Genomic DNA, 24,388 nt, shown 5'->3' with positions numbered 1-24,388 from the left:
GGGAGTCAAATCATAGAACGAATGGGATTTGACTTCTACAGCACAGAAATCTACTTGATTCTCCATTCAACTTTGTGTTGGTTTTGTGAGCACTTGACAAGTTATACATGTAGGCCAGTATATTTAGTTGAGGAAGAACCCGGAAGGACCCAGGGAATAATTACTGACCAATGGGAAGATATTGGCAAACATTGTCACATACCCAAGTTGGCAGAGCTGAGAGTGACACACCCGCCGACATATTTGAGATGTGTGTGATCTGTAACCATGAACGCCGTAGACAACTTGACCACATGGGGTGCCTAGATTAGATTTAAATTAAAACTAAGTATATCTTTATTTACGTTTGCTCATCAGCTTAAAATTTAATTTTATCCTACGCCGAAGAGAAGATTGTGCCGAATGATGTGTAATGCTTTAAAAAATGAAGTACAAATAAAACTTTGTCAAAATCAGCTTCGTATACTTGTCTGTTATACAACGTTTTTATAGCTGCCTATTTCTTCATCTTGACTTTATCATAGTTTGGAAGAATCATTAGATAGAAAGTTCCCATAATTAAAAGGCTGATACACGTGTCCAAAGCAAATGAAAAACACTCAATTAGTCCAGGCAAAACTGTGACAAAATACATCGACATTTATCATGTTATCATACAATAAATGCCCTTTATTTAGAAATTTTAACTTCGATTCAAGAGGCAGATATGTTTTAAAAACAATAAGCTTTGTTAAATACATTACTGTCATATATCTGGAAATCATTTATATCACCATGGTAAACTTTTAATTATATTTGTAACTTACATATTAAAGCCACATTCTGCCTGTAATACTGTTAATTATGGTTTCATATTTGTCTCTTAACGCTTGCAAAAAATGCTCTTCGTAACTGTTCATCATATGTTTTTTCGCGCTTTCTGTGGGGTAACGAGATATGTTTGTCATTGTATCGAGTTAAAAAAGACCTAAACGGTAAAGAAAACAAAATACATAAACACAACATGGTGTTGTTCTTCAGCTGAAGAAAACTAAATCCTCCGAAAAGGTAACAAAACAAAACCCAAAACAACAATACATCTATGTTAATACCTGCATTAGGATGGAACAGACAGGTGTAAATTTACCTTTTGCCAAAATTCAGTAAATTATTTTGGTCATGTTATCAAGATGAAACGGCCATGAATGGTCTTGTAGAACACAATACACATATTAAATAGAACTTCATATAATCAGTTATCTTCATAACTGCTCTCAGACACGGCAATGCACCACATTCAAATATAGGAACAGAGTGGAAACTGTTAACATCTCTGGTAGTATCCAACTGAACCGAAATTATTATTTTCAGGTATAAAAAACAACATTTTAGATTCCTATGATAGGCTTCGTTCATGGTAAGACATTAAAAAGGAGATCCAAGCACTAAAGTGGTGTCAATAATGTTACGTTGCCCATCTTTGTCTTGAGAATTACTGTGTCTAGCAACGACTATTAAAACCTTCGTGACAGGTGTATAACTGTGTTCAAAAGTGTTACTAAAGCGTTCACCACAATGCACTACTTGGTCCTGGATTTCTGACTAGTCAAAGCCAGTATTCAATCCATCTTTGACAGATAAATTAATTAACCCGTGCTCATTATTGCATTTGTTTTTATAACGTTAAAGGAACTAAGAAAACAACATTAAGCACATAATTAAATGGATAATATTTTATTTATTTTTTATTGCAAATATTAGATGACATGTTAATGAGAAAATTGTAATTTCGCTCGTTTACATAGGACTGACGATTTTCCATTTAGTCATCAATTGATATTACGGGTGGTCAGTTAAGTTGATATTTTCATACAATGATCCGCTTACCAAATATTTCACTATTTTAGGTCTCGAATATTTATACCATGAATTCCGTTATACTAGATCATATTCGCGTCAATTGGTTCATAGTTGTGTGTGGCTACACATGTAAGCAACTGTCGTGAAATAAAAATCCATGTTTCCATTTAATAAACTCCAACCCATCAAAAATGGAATAACCCGGATGTAAATAGCGATACATTATAGCTGTACGAGGACACAATTGCAAAGATTCTCAAGTGTACCTTGAATGGGAGAGTTTAATATGAGGGTTCCTAGCTCTACGAATATATATCAGTGTTGCTACAAACATATGGATATGTCTGCTTTAATCCACGCCACATGTATTTTAAAATATGGTATAGAATGAAGCATCGAATGCTGTAACATATCAGAAGGTATGTAAAAGAATGTGGTTTATATTTGTTTTAAAATGTGACTTTTCATTTTCAGGATTTGCCTTTAATCCGTTTGTTTGTTGTGTAAAGCTCTTCTAAACTTACCGGCTTTACATAGCCACTGCTTTGCTGATGTGCCGTTATGCCAAATAAATAGATGCTCTCTCTCTCTCTCTCTCTCTCTCTCTCTCTGTCCTCTGGATATCTCATTTCTTGACAGGCGTGTAAACCTGGCGTCTAAATGTACAGCAATACCATTATAACACAGCAGTAAAATTGTCATATTTTGTTTAGAGATATAAAGTAAACAAACGTCAATGGGTACGTAAAGTGGGTACGTAAAGTGCATGTGGATAAAATAGACGAGAAGATACATATATTTACCCCAAATAGACATTATGTTAGATATCGGAAAACAAATGTTGCATCCAGGAAGAAAAAAAAAACATAAGAGTGTGGATTACATATAGGACTGCCATCAAGTTATATGTCGTACCTTGGTGTATCAGTGTTTGACCTTCAACGTGGATATTTGCTTTCAGAGCCGCGGGGGGCTATTGTTACCATTCATCATGGTTAATTTGATCTCAATAATGCATCTATATAGGTTTTCTCACCGCTTTGCTTTGGCAAACATTTTTAACCACAGGGGACCGGCCGTTTATTTTTCGCTGGGAAGGAGGAGAGGACCCAGAAATTTGTTGAAAATATATCTTCGCTCCTCGGATAACTTCAAACATAAATAATATTGTCCTGATTTGTAAAATATGTTTTAAAATTATTTATTTTCCATGATATAAGTTGTACAATGAAAATTATATCTTGACACAAAATAACACAAAAGTGCCATTTATTGAAAGAAAGTCATTACATACCATCCTTCAGTAGAATATTAATTGGCCGTTCCTTAATGTTAAAGGCTTGTAGCATACTAAGAGGGATGGGGAGGGGAAGGGAGTGGCTGGGGCGTTCCACTGGGCGCCAGAGGTCTTGAGGCGCCGAAAGCAGCTGATAATTTAGTTGCTGGAAAATCTTTGTTGGAACCATCAGCGTCGTCCAAGCGCAATTTACCTTAGTACACTGCACAGTTACGATGGTTGTAACCATCGCGTATTGCATGAATTATAATTGAATTCCTAAAAAGATTAATTTCAGACTGGCTAATCGGCATTATCTCACGTATTCAGGAACAATATGCTCATGCATTACTACCAGTCTTATGAAGTAAGAAGAGTTGGGTGGGATGGCATCCGAGTGTTGTGTTCTTAAGGAAGAATTTAGACGATGGTCCCATGGCCAGCGCTTAATTACTAAAAGTTGTATTGGTATATTCATGCAACATACTATTTATATCTGAGTGTTGTCACAAGGATCTTCCTAGGGTATAATGCCCTATCCTGTATCAAATAATACAGAAATGCCTGCTGCCTTATTAATGACTTTATTGTTTGCCATAAAGTCAACTCCATAAGGCGGTATTATATATTATATAGGATTTTTTGGGTGGGTTCGTTCTACCGTCATTCACGCATAATTGGCAAGGTATATAGTCTTGCATCTATTGATGGGAACCTGTGAAATTTATATGATACATATTAACGTTAGCAGGGCCGTAGAGAGCGATCACGGGTCCTGGGGTAAGCAACACCAGGGCCTCCCCTAGTTCTTGTTCAAACAAAAAGTTTCTTTTTTTTAAATTAAAAAGTTTTGATCGGCCCTGGACCCCTTAAGGGCCCGGGCTCCGGGCATATATCCCCGTTTGCCCCTCCCCCCCACTTCTTGTCCTATGATCGTTAGATATGTGTCTGTTGACCATGTGACCTTAATTATGTTTAAAAATAGTTAGTACGTTCTCTGATTTATAGCAGAGATGATGTTGGATACAGTCTTGAAACATGACCGTTTCTTTAATAAATTTGATGGATTGTTTTGTACTTGCTGCAAAGATTGTTCATCATTAGAGGATGCACATATTAACGAATCACTGTCTCTCAAGCTGTTATTGCAAGAGTTACATCATGTGAATTATTATATTTGCACATTAAACTGCAGATGGTTACAAGCCGAAACGTTCTCGTTATCGTCTGCCCATACATGTTAAATTTGGACGGGTCGCACTTTCAAAGGGGTGATAGAGAAGTAAACGGATAGAAGGTGGCAGAACATAAAGTAACAAATACAGAACGTAAAGGATATAAAGTCACGGACAACAAGTTATATATTCGTACATAACAAGAAGTCACAAATACATACATGAAAAAAGTCATAGGACAACGACAAATCACAATTTGAATTGTCATAGTGGACATGTAGAACAGAAAGTCACAGAACATACACTTTAATTATGCAACGATGCGTCGAATAAAAAATCACAACCGCACCGTGGAGGACATGGTCATATCAAAATATGCCTGTATGGAGTAAAGTCAAAAGATAAAAATGTATCAGATTTTATTTCAGTAATTTTGTAATGGTGTAGTACGGTCAGAATGAAACCTAGCTCTGTTCATTTCCGATTCGGACCTCTTCGGCTAGCTTCGTTTTATCTGATCTTTTACTTATATCACAAATGTATCGAAAGACGAGTTAAAAAATTTATGAAAATTGTGATATTCAATAAATTCCAATTATTATTATTATTATTAATTAAATTAAATTAAATTGATAGCTTCACTGGAAAAGTGAAATTGCTTAGCAACTGAAGTCTTCAGAGAAATTTTTTAAAGCAAACATTTACATTCAAATAATTGAAAACACAACTGTGAACCAACAATTTATTTTCTAAGCCTCTATTAACAATCTGAATCAAATCATTAGTTAACTGTTCTATTAATAGTGACAGTTGCAACAACGTGATTATTTTGTTAGTATTATATATAATATCGTTTGGATTTCTCCTTTACAAACTGTTATAAAAAGTCTTGAAAATATTTTTTTTAAAAAATCCATACTGCTGAGACTGTATATTGTGCTAATATCTGAATGCGACATGTATAGGCCTGCAACAGTTCAAAATTAAAAATGTGGCTATGTTCAGTGACTTGACCTACATGTGTCGCATACTAGTGAAAATTCAAATTGTGACGGTCATGTGACTTTCTGTCATACATTCGATTTAGAAGATTGCATGCCATCCCACCTGTTAAATAAAATTTATTAGATAAATTATGTCTTCATTTAATGCTTTTGAACAACAATAATGAACAGCATTCATTGTCTCGTAAACCATTCTATCCTCTAAAGAGTTAATGGAACCAACTACTATCAATACTAGAAAACACGTCAACTGTCTCGTACTTGTGCTTGTCAAGCCACACTGCCATGATGGTGGACTTGTTAACTTCGCACACTAAAATATGCGTGAACATTACCGAAAACCTTTCAAACACACGCACATTGGGAATATATCTTTCTATCGCATATTTGTATGTATCGATGTAGATTTTGTTTGTGAAAGAAATAAAGCTATTTTGTAATAAAAACAAAACCTGGGTTAAGGTCTCATGAGCAGAGGTGTTCACCAGATTCGAGTGTAGCACAGTTATGTTAACTTGTGGCGTCGTTACCAATCTTAAATAACCTTCAATGCAAAATATGTGTTCCGTCCACAAATAAATTGGCTGAGGTTTCAGATCTGATAAAGGCTGTTGATCTACACCAACCGTGATATAGCGTGACAATTTGTAATTGTATCGTCTCCATACATGAGCTTTCAATACTTCATTGAACAAACCTACTTTGAGTCGAGTGTTATCTGATACAGATAAGACGCAACGTTGTCACATTTTGTACAGAACGTGATGCATATTTTATTTGTTCCATAATGAAGCTGCTTGAATAATTAATTTGGTGTGTCTGTATTATTAATAACAAAATGGAGCTATAGGAGTGTGAAAGGATAGCCTATAAACCACCACCTCCCCGATTCAAATGTTAATAACAACAGTGATTAGACCGCTGAGAGATGCTATCTCAGGCTCGGTGTTCATTATTAGGCAGTTTGTAATTTTAGTTACACTGAAGAGCGTTGGAACTCCTATTGTCACATTATACTAGATACATGGCTAAAGTTCTAAATCATAATGTCTTTGCGCCATTAATTTTTTTTCTGAGTCTTGCACAATTATTCAATGTGCTATAAAAAAAATTATGAGAATTACGAGAGACGAAAATGCCATTTCTGTATCACAGTCTTTCCCTCTTTTTGTGGGTTCGGTTTCTCGCCAGATTCGCAAAATTTATATCATACCAACATAATTCTAACAATCAGGGGAAAGAGTGTGATCCAAGAAGGTTAAAAGAAATCCATTGTGTTACACCAAAGGTTTAAACACAGCAAACGGTGTATTACAGTTATTCGTAATTAATTAATTAAAAATGAAGTAAATAATATTCCCAGATACACAGAGTGTGATTTTAAAAAAATATTTTGACGTGGACACCTTAAGCACAAAACATTTCCGGTGTTTGAGTAAGCTGACGTCAATAAAATGACGTCAAACCCCGTTGGACATGCCTGATCATGTACGAATATACAATATCGTGTTTGAGAACCGCAACAACATAATAATACATTTTGATCTAAAGTTATGTACCCTGTGGACCTCAAGAACGAAGTCAGAAGTTAATGTCCGATTTTTTGATTAAAAAATATCAAACATGTCAAAACCAATTTTTCATACAAGCATTTACTCGAAGCAATGAATAGGAGACAAACATACCGGGAAAGCCGTAAGAAAAATACGCGTTTGCACTAAAAGCTGAATATGGCTATGAACAAAGCGCATGCGTGTGACAAATGTAATGGGAATACATTTAAAGACAACGTATGCTTTGTTTGGTTCTCCTTGAATAATTGTAATAGGCCCATAGCACGCAGACATGCAACTACATGAATAAACATCTGCTTCATTTACACAAACGGAGAACAAAAAAGGATCTAAGGTTTGAGACACTGTAAGCAGTTTTATAAAAACCTTGGTCTGTGAACTGATTTCCGCCATTGATCAGGATCACAACTAATAGAGGACCAACGAGTTGCAAAGTTGTATTTAAGGAAAATATATGTTTGCATGCGTAGAGTGATGTATAAACGTCGTTTTTCACTGAGTTTGTAAGACAGACTTCTCATTTATTGACCGCAGAAGAGGGAAGGTATGGAGGCGAAGAAAGATAATTGGATTTTTAACTTCGCTTAATTTTGTTTTCTCAGTCATATCGCTACGATCTCTGCAGTGGGGTAGTTTTCAGTGATGTTTAGCACACTGGGGCATCGTGATACAGATATATATTATGATGTCCCACCCAGGCAACACACATGAACTTTACCGTTTAATGGAGGTGTGTAATATTAGGCAACACACACGAATATTACCGTTTAGTGGAGCTGTGTTTTATTAGGCAACACACACGAACTTTACAGTTTAGTGGAGCTGTGTAATATTAGGCAACACACACGAACAGGAGGTCTCAAATTATCACCATTTCTTGTTTAGTGTTTTCATAATCTTGTGACCCAAAAACAATCGGAGAAAAAAACCTTGAAGGTAACACCCATCAAGATAATATCTTGAAATGTTTTTCATTGTTCAATAATTTCACGCTTATAAATCAGATAACGCAGAAATCGGAGAATGCCACTGGGTGGAACATCATGCTACGTGTCTGCGGCATGATGCCCCAGTGCTAGACATCACTATAAACTGCCACACTGCAGACATCGTATCGATATGAGTGAAATATTGTTAAAACTACGTTAAAAATCTGAGTCACACACACATACACACACAATAAATGGCAATTAAGTTTCTAATCGAATAAGAAGCCAGCTGTGTCGACAAAACAGATTGACACATTTAGAGGTAACATATTGATTAATCAATCTTTCAGTCGACCTACCTAATGACTGAAAGGGACATAAAGAGGGAACGAGACCAATAGGCAAGGAAACAACGAAGAAAGAAAGTCATAATGAAATGAAGTAAGATTTATAAAAAGAAACAGTAAATAAATTGTCGATACTAATTTTATTTGCCATGTTAAGATAATCCGGGTTTTCTGGTTTAATCGCTGGGCAGGCTGTACATCTTAGAATGATGCCAGGAATCACTCGTCAGATTATTACTTTAAGTACGGGTCATTACACATAAGACTGCTGATGTGTAGATTATTACTTTAAGTACGGGTCATTACACATAAGACTGCTGACGTGTAGATTATTACTTTAAGTACGGGTCATTACACATAAGACTGCTGATATGTGTAGATTATTACTTTAAGTACGGGTCATTACACATAAGACTGCTGATATGTGTAGATTATTACTTTAAGTACGGGTCATTACACACAAGACTGCTGTCATGTGTAGATTATTACTTTAAGTACGGGCCATTACACATAAGACTGCTGATATGTGTAGATTATTACTTTAAGTTCGGGTCATTACACATAAGACTGCTGATATGTGTAGATTATTACTTTAAGTACGGGTCATTACACATAAGACTGCTGATATGTATAGATTATTACTTTAAGTACGGGTCATTACACATAAGACTGCTGTCATGTGTAGATTATTACTTTAAGTACGGGTCATTACACATAAGACTGCTGATAAGTGTAGATTATTACTTTAAGTACGGGTCATTACACACAAGACTGCTGTCATGTGTAGATTATTGCTTTAAGTACGGGTCATTACACATAAGACTGCTGTCATGTGTAGATTATTACTTTAAGAACGGGCCATTACACATAAGACTGGTGACATGTGTAGATTATTACTTTAAGTTCGGGTCATTACACATAAGACTGCTGATAAGTGTAGATTATTACTTTAAGTACGGGTCATTACACATAAGACTGCTGTCATGTGTAGATTATTACTTTAAGAACGGGCCATTACACATAAGACTGGTGACATGTGTAGATTAATACTTTAAGTACGGGCCATTACACATAAGACTGCTGACATGTGTATATTATTGTTGACGCGTCCCTGTATGAAATAGTACCACAGGACCTTTTCTTAAACTTGCAGTTCGTAAATTACCCTAGTATTTGTTTCAATAAAAGCGATTCACTATTTTCTCTGTTTATTTAGAGGTGTCATTTGTCAAAGACATGTCTGAGTAATAACCCAAATTTATCATTTATCATAGTGAAGCTTTTCTAGCAGGTTTAGGTAACCCTTTATAAAACAGAATCGATTTTTTTTCATCAGTCTTATTAACTCCTAAGTATTCCTAATCGAGGTAGAGTTACAACATTGGCTTTAATGTATGTATGTATGTATGTATGTATGTATGTATGTATGTATGTATGTGTGTGTGTGTGTGTGTGTGTGTGTGTTTATGTATGGATGTATGTATTTCTGTATGTATGTATGTGTGTGTGTGTGTATGTATGTATGTATGTATGTATGTGTGTGTGTGTGTGTGTATGTATGTATGTATGTATGTATGTATGTATGTTCTCTTTTATACGTATGTGTGTATGGTTGTCTGTCGGTAGGTTTGTCGGTCTGTATGACCGTCTCTATTTGTCTGAATATACATATACTGAGATACATGTCGATCGTCCGTATTTCTGTCCGTATACATACTTTTTCTAGACCGTTTGTGCAGCATAGCTGATTGTAGCTCCAGATTCGTCTGCCCACTCCCTAATCACAAATATATCTTTCTTTAAGTGTCTTTCAGTATCCCATTTTTTTATTATCGTCATTTTGCCATCCCTCACCCCCATTTTTACCTCTCCGATTTGCAAACGCAGATTTGAAAACGTGTCCTCAAATCTATCGTTTTTACGCAGTCAGTTTAGTACTGGTGGGGTGGGTGGGTGGGGAGCATATTACACTAGAACCAAAATATGAAAACATAAACGTTGCCTTTTTGTCAGATTGTCTGATCCAAATTTAGCACAGTCTTTCGGGTTAAAGTGGATCATAGCATTTCACTATTGAATTTTGAGACTTATTATAAATAAAATACAATTTTTTCCATTATTTGATTGAACAGTAAAGTGCACATAACTCTTTTTCGGTGTTGATCTGTGCTAATCCATTCCTGAGCAATGGCGACCATGAGCACTATGTCCCACCCAGTCCCATTATACTGACACCATGATATTGTTTGCCTTTGATATGAAATCATTCTGTACAAGTCATAGTCATGTAAAGTTTTACAAAGACAACGGTTTGTCTGTTTTATTTGCTTGTCTTGTCTATGTTTTGTATCTGCCTTTGAAAAAGACCCATTAAGAGACAAACCTGATCCCTTGCTGGATCCAGTGCACTTGAAATCTATCTACCTACCTATCTATCTATATATCTATATATTTCCCTTCTGATTCCTCTTATGGTAAGCAAATAAAACCAACGAATGTATGTTAACGGAACATCCGCAAATTTAAAGACGACATTGAGTTTCCACGTACAATTTATCTACTCTTTTGACAAGCTAAATCATACCGATATGATCTGTACCTGTCAGGTGGTGAACAAACTTAGAAATCAGAATTCCGTCAGAAAAGAAATATACAAATCTGCAGAGAAGATTCTATAATATGATTCGGTTTCAATTAGAAAGTCAATCATTTTTCAACGACCCTTTCTTCAATGATAAATTATAATCGAATATTGTCTTCGTCGTATCTTACTCTAATAACCAAGGTATGCGCTTTTTTGTATTTAAGTCTCTATTTATAGCGTTGTTATATGTCATGACTGTTTGTTGATTATTCGGAGCTGGTGTAGGGATGATATTTTGCAGTCCTATTAATTAGCGAATTTATAGGATAAGACATCATAAAGTACATAATTCACGAAACTGTTTGACAAATTTCGTAAAATGGACCCTCCTTAATTTATTAACATAGTCATTCATTTGGATATATTTTAAGGCATACGTTTTTTAGTGATCGTAGAAAGAAATAATTATTTGTACTCGGTGTTTGGGTCGTGTATCCTAATTAATGGAGTGAAGAGGTTATTATTCGGCTTAGAAAGGCAATCTGGTGAATCGTACAAATTTGAAACAAGGTAAACCTTGCATGTGTGAAATTATTAGAATTTCGTGATGTGCAGTTATTATGTGATTGGAGCATTTATTCTTGCGCTTGCACTTTTAAGAACCTTTCAGATGATAACATATGTTGTTTTAAGGTCCTTCAAAATAGTGGAAACATGGACTATCAAAACTAGACTCACGCATACGTTGTTTGGTTTGCTAGGTAGTGAAATCCTTTGCATATAATAAAATATGCAGGTCATTTGCCAAAGTCCTGTCACTGTAAACAAAACAAAAGCATATATCAGCAGTTCTGTGTTGTTACGTTAAATATACGAACAGCTGTCTCTATAGTTTGTACGTCTATTTTTAATATTTCCATGCAGTTCATTGTCGTTCTCCTTTGTAAATGGAAAACATTGAATGAATAGTTTGAATAAATTGCTTTTTAGGAAACAAAAAAAAAATATTTAAAAGGTTGTGTCTGCTGAGAACTTGATTTAGGCAAACATAATATTTTGATCTTACGCTACCTGTTCAATTTTACGGACTAAAATATTTTGTGTTTTTTACATTTTTACTTTTGAAAGTGGAATATGTTTTCTTATTTCAATGGTGTCGTCTCTTGATATGATATCATTCCTGATGTGAATATACATAATTTATTTCAGCATTTCCAATGCATATATTGGAATAGTCGTATGTATATCAGATGTGTATATATACCGAAATTGAAACCTACACAACTGACCATTGAGTGGCAACTCACAGGTTCTAGATATTTTAGTCAGTGTCATAGTTCGAACTGTCCCAGAACAGAATAGGTCCAATTTCTTCCATACTCTAGGAGTATACTTAAGTATACTAAAATGACGCCAAGGCTGTCATAAGGCCGGGTATATAATTTTACGTACGTACGTACGTACGTATGTATGTATGTATGTATGTATGTATGTATGTATGTATGTATGTTGTTGAGTTTAACGCCATTTTTCAGAACACGATAGGCTATACATGGCGGCCAGTATTAATGGTGGAGGAAGAACCCGGAAAAACCCCGGGAAGAACCACCGATCCACGAGAAGCTACTGGCAAGCTTTCTCAAATACACACATTGGCCGAATCCTAGACTCGAACCCACGCAGACACAGGTGAGATGGCAGTGATCAGTAACGGAGAGCGCTTTAGACCACTTGGCCACTCGGGGCCCCTTGCATGTATGTATGTATGTATGTATGTATGTATGTATGTATGTATGTGTGTGTGTTTGTGTGTGTTTGTGTGCATGAGTAGATATGCATGTAAGTATGTATTAAGGTTTAGCGACACTTACACACAATATGGGCCTTATATCGATTTGAAAAAAGTTCTTAAAAAGGTCAACGAAATGAATGATCCATGAAATCAAGGAAGATAAAGGCTTCCAAATAAACGTAGCTATGAAGTTCAAAAATATGCAAGAAAAAAATATTAAAATTTTGTATAATGTATATAGTACAGTTAAGTGTTAAATTATAACGATGTGGTCGGATATTTCTTTGTCCATACGTATGTTAAATAGTATTGAATACATATCCTTCCAGAGGTTAATTGACTAATTATATACGTTACTATCATTTGGGCCACATATGAAATATTGTAATGTCAGAGTTGTTCCTAATCTTTGTGAATTATTTTTCTATGAACATCTGTACATAATTTATCTATTCGCCACCTCTTCTGTACACATGATGTCCACATGCCATGTCCGTTGCAATAAGCATTTTATATGCTACCCTCCTCCAAACCCCATACTTGAAAACAAATTTCAATAATATTTTACTTGTGAAAAATAAAACACAACTGCTTGTGTCTTAAATTATATATGTGACTGGTCATGTGATATTTTATTCACTCCAGGTGCTGCTGGTTCCTATGTTTGAGGAAAATAAAGTACACCAGGCAGAGGGACGATTATAACATTGCAGTACTGATTAAATAAAAGGTAAGAATGGTTATCTACCTTTCAACTTGCAAAATAGAATATATAACTGAATCATGTACGCTTCAGGCGGGGAAAAAACATGAAACTAAAATATAACAATTAAAGATGCAATGATTAGTTGATACTATACAATTTTGGCAGGAGAGAGAGAGAGAGAGAGAGAGAGAGAACATATTTGAAAATTCTTCATTACTAATATTGAGACGACCTCCTGATTTTATTGTGAGAGTGCAATGCTACTAATTATCGCTGTATGAAAATCCCCTTGGATAGTAAAACGTGTATCATGAATAACATTAAAAACGAACATAGGAATGCCGACCTTTCATGGGACTCTCATAGTTATTTTTAAAGAAATGCTTGCAATTAACAAATAATTAAATTTTAATAAAAAGACAATGTACGCCCAATTACATTATTGTATTGATCCACTGGACTGATACAGTGTTATTAACCTCCCCACCCCCCCATATATATATATATATATATATATATATATATATATATATATATATATATATATATATATATTCACATGTGTAAAATATATCCTCATAATTTTACATGTGAAGATATACGATTTCCAACCATGCCATGCCACGCTTGATTGTGTGTGCCCACAAATATTGTACCTGCAGAAACACAAAAAACGAATACTTTAGGAGGCAGAGCAAACAAACAGAAACTGCCTTACATTACAGACGTGGAAATTAAGCAACGACAAATCCACTTCAACGCATTGATGGATTGGATGGACTCCATCGTTTTCCAAATAGTTTGAAGAAAAGAAAGTAATTTACCCTGACAGATTAGGGAAACCCAATCTCACTTCTTACTTAAGTTATGTATTTGTAAATGATCAGCCTATGACGAATTTCCGAAAAGGGAGCGAGTATTAGAGTTTTGGGCCGGAGAATGATTTTAATCTTCTAAACTTCGATTATGGTTCAGTGTTCGTATATACTAATGAATAGGTGGTCCGATTGTTTAAAGAACGTTTCTAGTAATCGTCTTCATTCTTAGCAATTTTCGAATGATCGAATCAATATATAACCCGAATTTTAATTGGTTATTAAAAAATCCCGCTGAAGTGAGGTGGGCTTTGGTCCCATAGTCGGTACTATGAGGTTTATGGTCACCATGGTCAATATAAAATGTATAGCATTTACGAAAGGATCAGAAGAACTTAAGCGTTATGCGGAAATTATTTGTTGAATCAATGGTTCTATGGATGGCAAGTTTTATTTTTAACAATAAGGGCTTTTCAGTTTTGTCCGATATAGATCAAAATGACTGTTTCTCATGATTTCGATAATAATATAGTCTTCAGCTTATTATTAAGCCAAAAGCATCAGTGCACTGAGTCCATACTGCATTCATGATCCGTCTTCTCCATATCGAACAATTTATTTAGGTTTGTACCTTGCAGTGCTAATTTCACAGATTATACTTAATTAGGTTTTGTTAATCATTAACGCAAACACGTTTGTTTTCATTGTTTTCCGACAGTTATGAAAGCAACGAATCACAGCTAGTACATAAACCCGAGTAATACACATAACTTTCTGTGTCCCTTGGATAGCATATCATGTGGACCGGGCTCTATATACGCTAACAAAAACAACAGAAAATGTGTTATTTATTGACAAAATAAGAACATCTTTTGGATCCAAGTCAAGAGGCGAAATCAAAATCAATACAGACTGGCTTGCAGTATCCTTCTCGATCGATACAGGACTAATTCAACTGCCTTAGAATAGTTATATCAATAATTCTTCAGTTACAATAAGACGTTATTGTCCAGTATCAGCAACAAGCTGAAATAAACTTGTTGAAACATTCCATTGCATTGCATTTTGCTCTCGTCATTTCATCCGGTACTGTTTAGTATTGCCAATAAATATTTTTTTTTCTTGTTAAGAACTTCTTCTTCGTCATTCCTATTCTTCTTGTTTTGCCTTCTTGTTTTTCATTTTTTTTAATTGTCTTTTTCTGCGGTTTCTTTATTTTCTTGTTATTCGTTGCCCTTTCCTTCTTAGAAAAATGATCTTCTTCGTCTTCTTCTTTGTCGTCTTTCACTTAGTTTTTGTTCTCATTTACTGTTTTCAGTTTTGTTTCCTCATATTTGGTCTTCTTTCACTTCGTCTTTTACATAGTTTTCTTCTCCCGTTTTGTCTTCTTCTTTGATATCATGGTAGACGTCTTCGTTTTTTGTTATCTTTTTCGACTTTTTTCTTAGTTGTTTTTTTTTCTTCTTCTTAACCTTGATGGTTTTCTTCTTTTTCATTTTGTTATATTATCTTTTTGTCTCCTTCTTCCTCTTTTCGTAGTAATTTTTTTGTACATTTTCATTTTAGTCTTCATCTTCTTACCCTTTCTTTCATGTGCTCCAGTTTGATCTTCATTTTCTACTACTATTTTTATATTCTTACCTTTCCTTTCACATTCTGCTCAATGTTCCTATTTTTTGTGAACATTTTTGGGATGTTCCGTTTTCATTGTCATCGTCTTTTTTATATTATTCTTGGTAAAACCGTACTTCATTCCGCTGTTTTTTTCATTGTAATATTTTTCCAATTTTGGTGCCTTTTAGTTTAGGCAATCCTAGAATGCATTACTTCATACTTATGGAATTTATTCATGCGCTGTTAATGTTTACTGCTGTTTGTGCGATATACCATCTAGACAAAACATGCTTGTAGAAAATTATAGGTGTAGTTAGTTTGCTTTAAATGAGACAATAACGTATTTTGTTACATGCTTTCCGTCATTTGTCACATGTCAAAGCCGTTAGACGCGTGTCACAGCCCACGGTCATTTCAAAGCAATTAATTCTCACTAGGAGGAAGCCCGAACAGGTTCAGTAACTCTTGTTTAAATTGGATTACTTTAAATTGTACATGTTCCATACATTCTAGTATATCATCTATACAATTATATCAGTAAAGTGAAAAAGGTGCTTACCGTGTCTTACTCCAACAATTACGAATTTCTAAAACAGATCACAAATAATTAATTTGATTCGTCTCCATTTGAATGTAAGATATAACACTACCAACTTGAATGTGTATCTTTTTCGGTAATTTCTGTATGTGCCTAAGTGCAAATGTTTTGTTGTTATTTATTTTTTTGTCTATTTTCCATGTGCTTGAATTTATTCCAATCTTGAATGATGCAACATATTTGCTAGCGATTCAACAAGTTTATTTCAAGTTTCATGTACCCTATACAACAAAGTACACTCTCTCATACCATTACCAATATTGTTGCTGATGAAGCAATACGAAAAAGATCGTAGCACTGAAAACATACGACTTATCTGAAATCTGAAAGCCCCTTTTTCCCAGATGTTTTGAATACATTTATACAATTTTAATTAAATATTTTTGAAAGCTACTTTCACATCTTTAATGTTTTATTTCGGAACAAAAACTAATCTTGTACGTATTGAACGATGTAAGTTTAAGGATTTGAGAAGCCTTTCCTTATCTGCACAGTAGATACAGGCTAAATAATTTATTGGATGACACGGTAAATAAAAATCATGTAAGTCAATTCTAACGGTGCCATTGATTCTCACAATGATTTTATATTGTTCTAATTAAGCATATTTTTTGTAATCATCACTAAATAAGTTTAACAAGTAGCATGGATTAGTGTCCAGGTAAAATTTATTTAAACAAGGCTTCGCTTTCCCCAATATTGCTGTACAAATGGAGAAAGTAAGAGACTCTCGAATGTTTTCAAAACCATATATATAATGACACACGCTTTCCTCGATATTGCTGTACAAAACGAGAAAGTAAAAGCCTCACGAATGTTTTCAAACACACACACACATATATATATATATATATATATATATATATATATATATATATATATATATATATATATATATATATATATATATATATATAATGAACACGTACCAAAATCGGAAGCGCATATCACTCATCTGATTATTTAGATCAATTATTGCTTTAGAAAAAAAAAAATTCAGATTCACAGGTCAGAGTTCTTGTTCATAAATATCCGGTTCTGCCCTAAACGTCGTTCAAGGTTTTAGATAGCATTGGCTTTAATAAACAACGATTCGCCCCTTAATGAGCCTTAATTAAATGATATGCAACATGATTCAAGTACTGATTTCAAACTTTAGACGTTTCATTAAATTCCCTTCCCTACCCCACTTTCTTACAGTTCAAGTTATGAGAACAATGTAATCACCATATTTGCTTTTTCTAGATTAAACAGTACACAGTGCTATTACGAGTGAACTCTGTGTCACAAATTTGTAAAGAAAATCCACATTGATACAGGGTCTTAAACACGTGTAGACTTAGGTAAGGTAAAACCTTAAGAAGGGGTAAGAATGTACAGAAAACTAATTTTGCCAGGTAGGCCGTGTAAGTAATAACAAAAAAACTGCCAAAACGTAATGAATAACCCCTTGAAAATTAATCCGGGAGAAACAACACTGGGGTTATTGTTTTGGTTCCCTACCTTTATACCAACTGTCGTACTATCTTGCAAATTGATATAGACAATTACAAATCAATCTACTGTGAAGAATTATTATCAGTTTTGAAAGTGCCAGTGGATTTCGTGTTCCTGTAAGGGTATTGAAACTACGCATTATATACGTAATGACTACACTAGCAAATATTTACAAGTATAAAACAATAGCGACTAGAATTTGTTGCGATGTATGTATTTATTTCTGCACCGTTTATATTATGGATTTTGAATCTAGCTGTAAGAGAGAGAAGATACAAAATTAGCTTTATTAAGGAACATACATCAGAAAACATATTTCTGGATTTCTAATACCACCTGACTTAATTTATGTCTTTTTAATATGATATATATAATTCTAACTAATTCCTTCTAATTTTGTTTGGCAACTACTTGTCAGCGGTTCAGGAAAACTACACGGTATCCTAAATTGTCGCACTAATCTCCTGTTTAGCGTTAACGGTATGATAACAGCACATCATCTGTCCACATAAAAAACACCATGAAAAAAACAAAAAACTAAATGCTACTAATCGTCTTATTTATTTTCAGCTGAACCTCATCCAGGAGGAATAGGCATATCCTATACAACAGATGACTGAGACGGATTAGTTTGTGATTAAAATAAATCCTCTTATACAGTATTTCTGACAATGAAGTGGGATGATTATTTTCGAGACAGCAACTAATGCGATGATAATAAATTCATTGGATATTAAAACAGAATTGTGAAGTAATATCATATTCTTCATTTCTTCTTCTGACCAGTCACTCATCCTTACAGGAAGAAGTGGCATAAATCATGCTAAAATATTCAACGGTGTCATCAGGTGAAGATGGAAAATTGTCACCATCACATAGAGAGGCGATAGAAAATTTTATGAGGCAGCCGATCAGTGTTTCAGCAGGGTCAAAAGGAGGCGCAATGGCCATGAAAAAACGTGGCCGACGCATAAATCAGAAAGGAGATTCAAACCACCATTTGCCGCCAATTGCATCTGGTGCGAATCTACCTTTGGTCCTAAGTCATGCACCTGTCGATGTTATTCAAGACCGGAAAGAAAATAACCCACATGTGCAATCTATTCATAGGAAGGAAATAAGAACTCCGTATGTATCCCTTGGTTTTAACCGAATGGATGTAACAACGCCATATATATTACACAGCCAAGTCACTAAAGTAGAACACACTTCCCCTGTATTGCATAGAGAAAACACCAAGCTATCTCAAGGGAACGTGTTAGAAATTAACAATGAGCGAACGTTTATGAGCCTTCAAAAATTGCAGCAAGTTTATTCGCCAACACTAGAAAGGCGTCCCAAGGCTGCTGATAGGCGAATAGGCCGGAAACTGTATGACGATGAACCAGTTGATCAAGGACCTAGGCTGCAGGTTCAGTCAAACCAAATGGGTCTATACCACAGGACAGACAAAAAACAAAAGGATAACGTGAAAACGAAGGAGAACGAAACATTCTCAATAAGAAAGAAAATTGAGCAATTTAGAAAATGGCACGAAGAACAAAACAAAGAAAAGATTAAACGGTTAAAACAGGAAGTGGATAATCAATACGAGGCTGAGCAGCAAATGCTTCTTCGCCAGGTGCCGCCAGATGTTAAGTCTGCGTCTGTGAACGAAAATAGAAAAGAAAGGATGATATCTAGGTCTGTGAGATCTGAAGAAAAAGTGAATGGAAATAAAGATAAAGAGAACGAGAAAGAAAATGAAAATGATACCGGCAATGATGTATCCACCACGGCGACAAAAGACAGAACTGAATCCGCAAAAACTTGGCACACGTGGCGCGACATCAACGACTCGTATGCATATACTGATGTTAAAAAGTATATAACGGAGAACGAGCTTATGGACACAGAAAAAGAAACATGGATCCAAAAGTGGATATCAGAAGTGAATAAATCCATGTTAGAGTCAAAAGATGAACTTTTATGATATTTGGAAGCTTATGGGTCTTTTTTGTCTCTGATATGTCTACATTGGTCTTTTTCGCCAGATTTTGTGAGATTCATAGAGGGTGAGAAATGTAGTGTATTTCTTCGTGTTCATTCTCGGGAGGTGTATCTGTAACATCCTTCAGAGTTCCGGACCAAAAATATGGCAGCTTTGAACGAGATGCTATGCCTTGTTATGGTCATTCTAAGACCTGTTCAGGGAAAGAATGATTCGCATGGTACACGAGTGTCTGAAATGGCAATCCTAATGATTCTAGGACAGGGTCTAAGTATACTATTTTGTCAAGAGATATATTTGAGGATCTTGAACTGAATCATGCAGCACATAGATAATTAGTTTATAATATATATTGACTTAAGTCTGTTTTCCTTCAGTGTCATTTTGGCTCTGAGTGGTTTTAAATAAAGCGGACATTGCTCTGATAATATAGAATGCGAACTAGAATGACACAAGTCCCAGATGAACGGATTTCTTAAACATTAATGAAAGGAAGTTGTTTCGTTTCTAATACTACTAATACAGTTGTTGTGTTCCCCCCGTAGTTTTTCTATTTGGTAATGGTATATGCTTATAGTAAAAAGCGTGCAGTCTGTTCTTCGTCGAATATCAATGTAGAGAAGCATTGATTATTACGTTTATCTGCGTATTCTTCAAAGAACTTAGCTCAATATAAGAGTGGTGCTTCTCTGTTAAGCAAAAAGAAGCTCTACACATATTTGGTGGAATACATATGCCGGTCTAATGTGACAAAAGAGCAAAACTTAACCAGAAAGAGTGGACATTTTGACAGGGTAAAAGTGTGGGTCTTTCACATCGATGGATGTGCATAACATATCGATGTCATTTTTCATCTGTTCTAACTTATACTACTTGGCTCGTATAGGCATGTGTATGCTCAACTTGGGAATCAAACATAGATGAGGCAATTTTTCACTGCATATGAAGCTTATAACAAAATCATTTCAAGCAATTCTTTAAACAAATGTATTGTTGAATCGGGTAGAATACTTTGAGGTTTCGACGAAACTTGTTCTGTGTGAAGGTTGTACAGTGAGAACTTAATAATGAAATATCGGTTAACGAAATAATCCTAAAATTGAATAATGTTAAAGGTTCAAAATATTTTTTTTTCTAATCTTATTAAACTGTTAACACAGGAAAACGAAACCTACTCAGAAAATAGAAGGAACGTTTTAGTTCAAAATGCAAATATTCCACTAAAATAAACCCACTACAAACGGAAATTTCATGAGAGGATGGTGTCGCTCAAAAGATTTGTTAAACAGCTTAGAACCTTATTTTTATATACTTCCTGAGATCGCTTGACGTGTATGCAAGTATTATAAAGGAAGACATTATTAGATTATTTATATAGGTTCCATTTTGTTTATTTCAGTGCACAAGTTCACTTAATAAAAAATGCAACTGTTTTGTTTGTTCGTGTTTTGCTCTAAACGATGGCACAAATATCAAATAGATGTTGTTGAAAAATCAACGTAGTCTAGTTTTGAAGACAAATAAATCAATAGTCGCGCTTTTTCCCTTGTTGGATATAAAAGTACGCAAAATTGCTTGTTATCCAAGACAATAATTACATATCCATCGTCGTTAATACACAAATAGTTCAATACGAAACAAAAAGCATATGACAAAATTAAATGCGAACCTAACATCATATATTTATTAATATATATTATGCATGTTTGTGAAAACATACACTTTTCCTTTCCCCACATTCACTACTGAACTACGCAAATCGGTTTATTTAGCTTACGATGATGCCATTGTCACGAAATAGTACGACTTTCGGTTGACATTTCCTACCTCGTTTCAATTTTGACCATTTGTTTTTAGATGCGAGGTCAGCTCCGAAACCTATCGAAACGTTGAAATATGCAGAGAATGCCCGGTAGTGGCGTAGCTTAATCATTTTATTCACGAGCATCGAGTCTTAACTGCATAAACTCGACAATAACTATATATTTCTTTTAGATATGACACTTTGAGCATAACATGTAGCTTTGACATATAATTCAATACATTATCCACTTTGGTACATACGATAAGATTCGTTAAGCAGCATTAATAGTCACATGTTAGCCAAATCTAGTGTCCTACTCACTTGAACGGCATGAGCCTTTTACCTTCATCAGTTGCTTATATTACGAGATTGTTTGACTTAAAAGGTCAAGCAAAGCACAATATCAAGTTAATAAATAATTCATTTCTACTTCGAGTGTCGGATTTGTAAAGAAACGACACAGTTTGGTATGTCTGAGAAAATGCTCATACTATGTTGTCCATAGTTGGTGCAACTCCAACGCTGTTTCGGCAAGTTCCACCATTTTAATGAAGGATGCTTCAATAGGGAAGGTACTTAAACCTTTCGACCAAACATCTAACATGGGATGCGAAATTTTATAAACACTGCAGTTTTGTCCTTAGTGTCGACGTAATACAGAGACTGCCAACTGCCTAATATTCCTGTCTATTTCATTCAGCAGGGCTGAATGTAAGATCGTTCAGCTTTATCAAGGTTAGTACCAAGCTGGTAATCTGTGCCGCGACCATGATGTTTCGACAAGTCGCAACTTTGCAATAGGGAATATGCTCCGTGCATCATTATCTATATTGATGTATATGCTATGTGAAGATAGTTTTCAATATATAGGTATATTAGTCAGTGAGCAGCATGGATTATATGTGCGTATTATTGTTGTCCAAGTTAGCGTAAGGAATAGATTTGAATCTAGCGTAATGTTTCACGCAAGATCAAGCTAAATTAGCTTTGATAAAATGCTTTCTAGAAACGAAAATTTGAATTGCTTGAAGAATGTTCATGTTTGGAGAGTAAAATGGATCGCAAAATTGTGTAAGAGTCTTGATCTAAACGCGTGTGCATGTCCTTGGGTAACATGGCAGCTTCCAGCATAAAGCGGTTAAATGATAGTTCTCTGTAAACAATAATGAAAACTAACAACATATATCGTTTTATAAATAAATACGTGTCACATTTCTCAGGTGTAACAAACTGCAAGACGTTTTCATGTCTTAAGTTATGAATGTACGTCGTGGGTGCTCTGGATAAAATCTTGCCTCTTGATTAACATCCTCTGATTCAAAATACAGGCCGCCGGCGAATGATTATACCGAAATCTGTTGTGCCAGGATATTTAAACCTGTTTTGATAATGGAATTTCGATGTTATGTTAATATGTTTTATTTCATTAGAAATATTTCGATATTTCTCTATTCCACGCTCATTTTTGTTCGTGACATACTCGTGAAAACTTGCAAGTCTTTGAATGTTAAATAAATGTAATATAAAGAGCTACGCAGGAGTCAATTGTTGGAAGGACTAAAACCACAAGCTGTTAGGACTTTACATATCCATTAACGCTTTTGATATAATATCTCACCTGTGCACGTACCTATAAAACAGTAAATCTGTAAATAAGAAAGGTACATTCTATGTTTAGAGCGCTTACTATGCAGGATGTGTTTCTCTACAGGTGTGGTTACTCATAAAGTGCATAGAAGATCCGTTTTTGGGACTAAGATGATCGACAAAGTTATGTGTCAAATAAACATCAAGCACGCAGGGTGACACATTTCATGAATCTGGTGATGTTGTGGGTGACGTTTAAAAGCTAATTCACCTCACACTAAAGCTTGTTTAGGTCAAAATACGTGGGCTTAGAAATATACACGTGGTGTTAAAGTATTGAAGGAAACGTATCATGTGCAACAGCTGGTCACTAAGTTGATCAGAAGTCATTAAATTGGACGGCCTATTTATAAAGTCTGTTTATGTGCGTACACTCTAGATGTGTATGTAAATATGTATATATTTACATGCTTAATCTGCATTACGTAATGTTGCTTAATATTTTGCTTTCTTTTTGATCAAGTATGTATTTACTTTCCTGAAACTTCAGATTAAAAAATATTGTATGTGGTATGGATGTACGTGTACACATTTTAATGAACAATTCATCTGCCATTCACCACAGAGGTATCTGTGCCAAAATATGTTATAATTAAAGAACACATAAAGGAATAAATAAATGTTGTATTAGATACCTTTTTGGAGGTTTTCATTATGTTAGGCATGTTTTCATGTCATCGGAAAATTTGTTTTACATTTTATAGCGCGACTACTCATATTTCCGTTGCATTGTCAAAAGCTGTTGAATATGACCTTAATACATAAGAAAATAGAGATATGTCCGCTGACAACATCAACTGTTATTTCAACTATCAAATGTTACAAAATCCAATAATGTGCATCAGCTAATAAAGAACTTATCATTGGCAAAACATGACACGCTTATCCGTATTAAAAAACCGCGCCGTAGCTATCTCAGTTTTGTATTTTTCTTTTTAATCTAGATCTATGTTGTCTAGATACCATTTATCCTGACGAACCATCCAGACAACTTTAAAGTAGGTACAATCCTCCTAAAATACATCTCCCAGAACAAACCAATATTAGCATACCGCAAACCGAAAAAACCTGAAAGGCATTCTTTCTCCCTGTATATACAGACTTGCCGCTAAGTGGAAGCATTGAAGACTTTATTCACCCTTCAGTGCGGCACAACCATCTACTCAAATTCACCTTATTATCAATAACATTTTGATT

The 24,388-nt window shown here is 34.8% G+C and overlaps 1 protein-coding gene across 5 annotated transcripts in view; it reads left to right on the top strand.

Moving 5' to 3' along the window:
- The window catches only part of LOC149772040 (uncharacterized), a 46,712-nt gene extending 25,540 nt beyond the window's left edge, over window positions 1-21,172 (top strand). For 2 of the 5 annotated variants that reach the window (XM_089947976.1, XM_089947974.1), the window contains 2 exons: window positions 13,166-13,250; window positions 18,321-21,172. In XM_089947976.1, the coding sequence (XP_089804102.1) occupies window positions 18,571-19,722 (1,152 nt within the window). In that variant the 5' untranslated portion in view covers window positions 13,166-13,250; window positions 18,321-18,570 and the 3' untranslated portion in view covers window positions 19,723-21,172. Of the gene's footprint in view, window positions 1-8,147; window positions 8,239-13,165; window positions 13,251-18,320 lie in introns of all 5 variants that reach the window. The other 3 variants (XM_089947979.1, XM_089947977.1, XM_089947975.1) reach the window with 2 other exon arrangements.
- The last annotated feature ends 3,216 nt before the right edge of the window (window positions 21,173-24,388 follow it).

Source organism: Sinohyriopsis cumingii, unplaced genomic scaffold (assembly GCF_028554795.1).
Source record: "Sinohyriopsis cumingii isolate HCF-2022 unplaced genomic scaffold, ASM2855479v2 utg001527l, whole genome shotgun sequence".
NCBI classification, from domain to species: domain Eukaryota; kingdom Metazoa; phylum Mollusca; class Bivalvia; order Unionida; family Unionidae; genus Sinohyriopsis; species Sinohyriopsis cumingii.
Note: the sequence above shows the minus strand (reverse complement) of the source record. Positions and strands in the feature narration are given on the sequence as shown.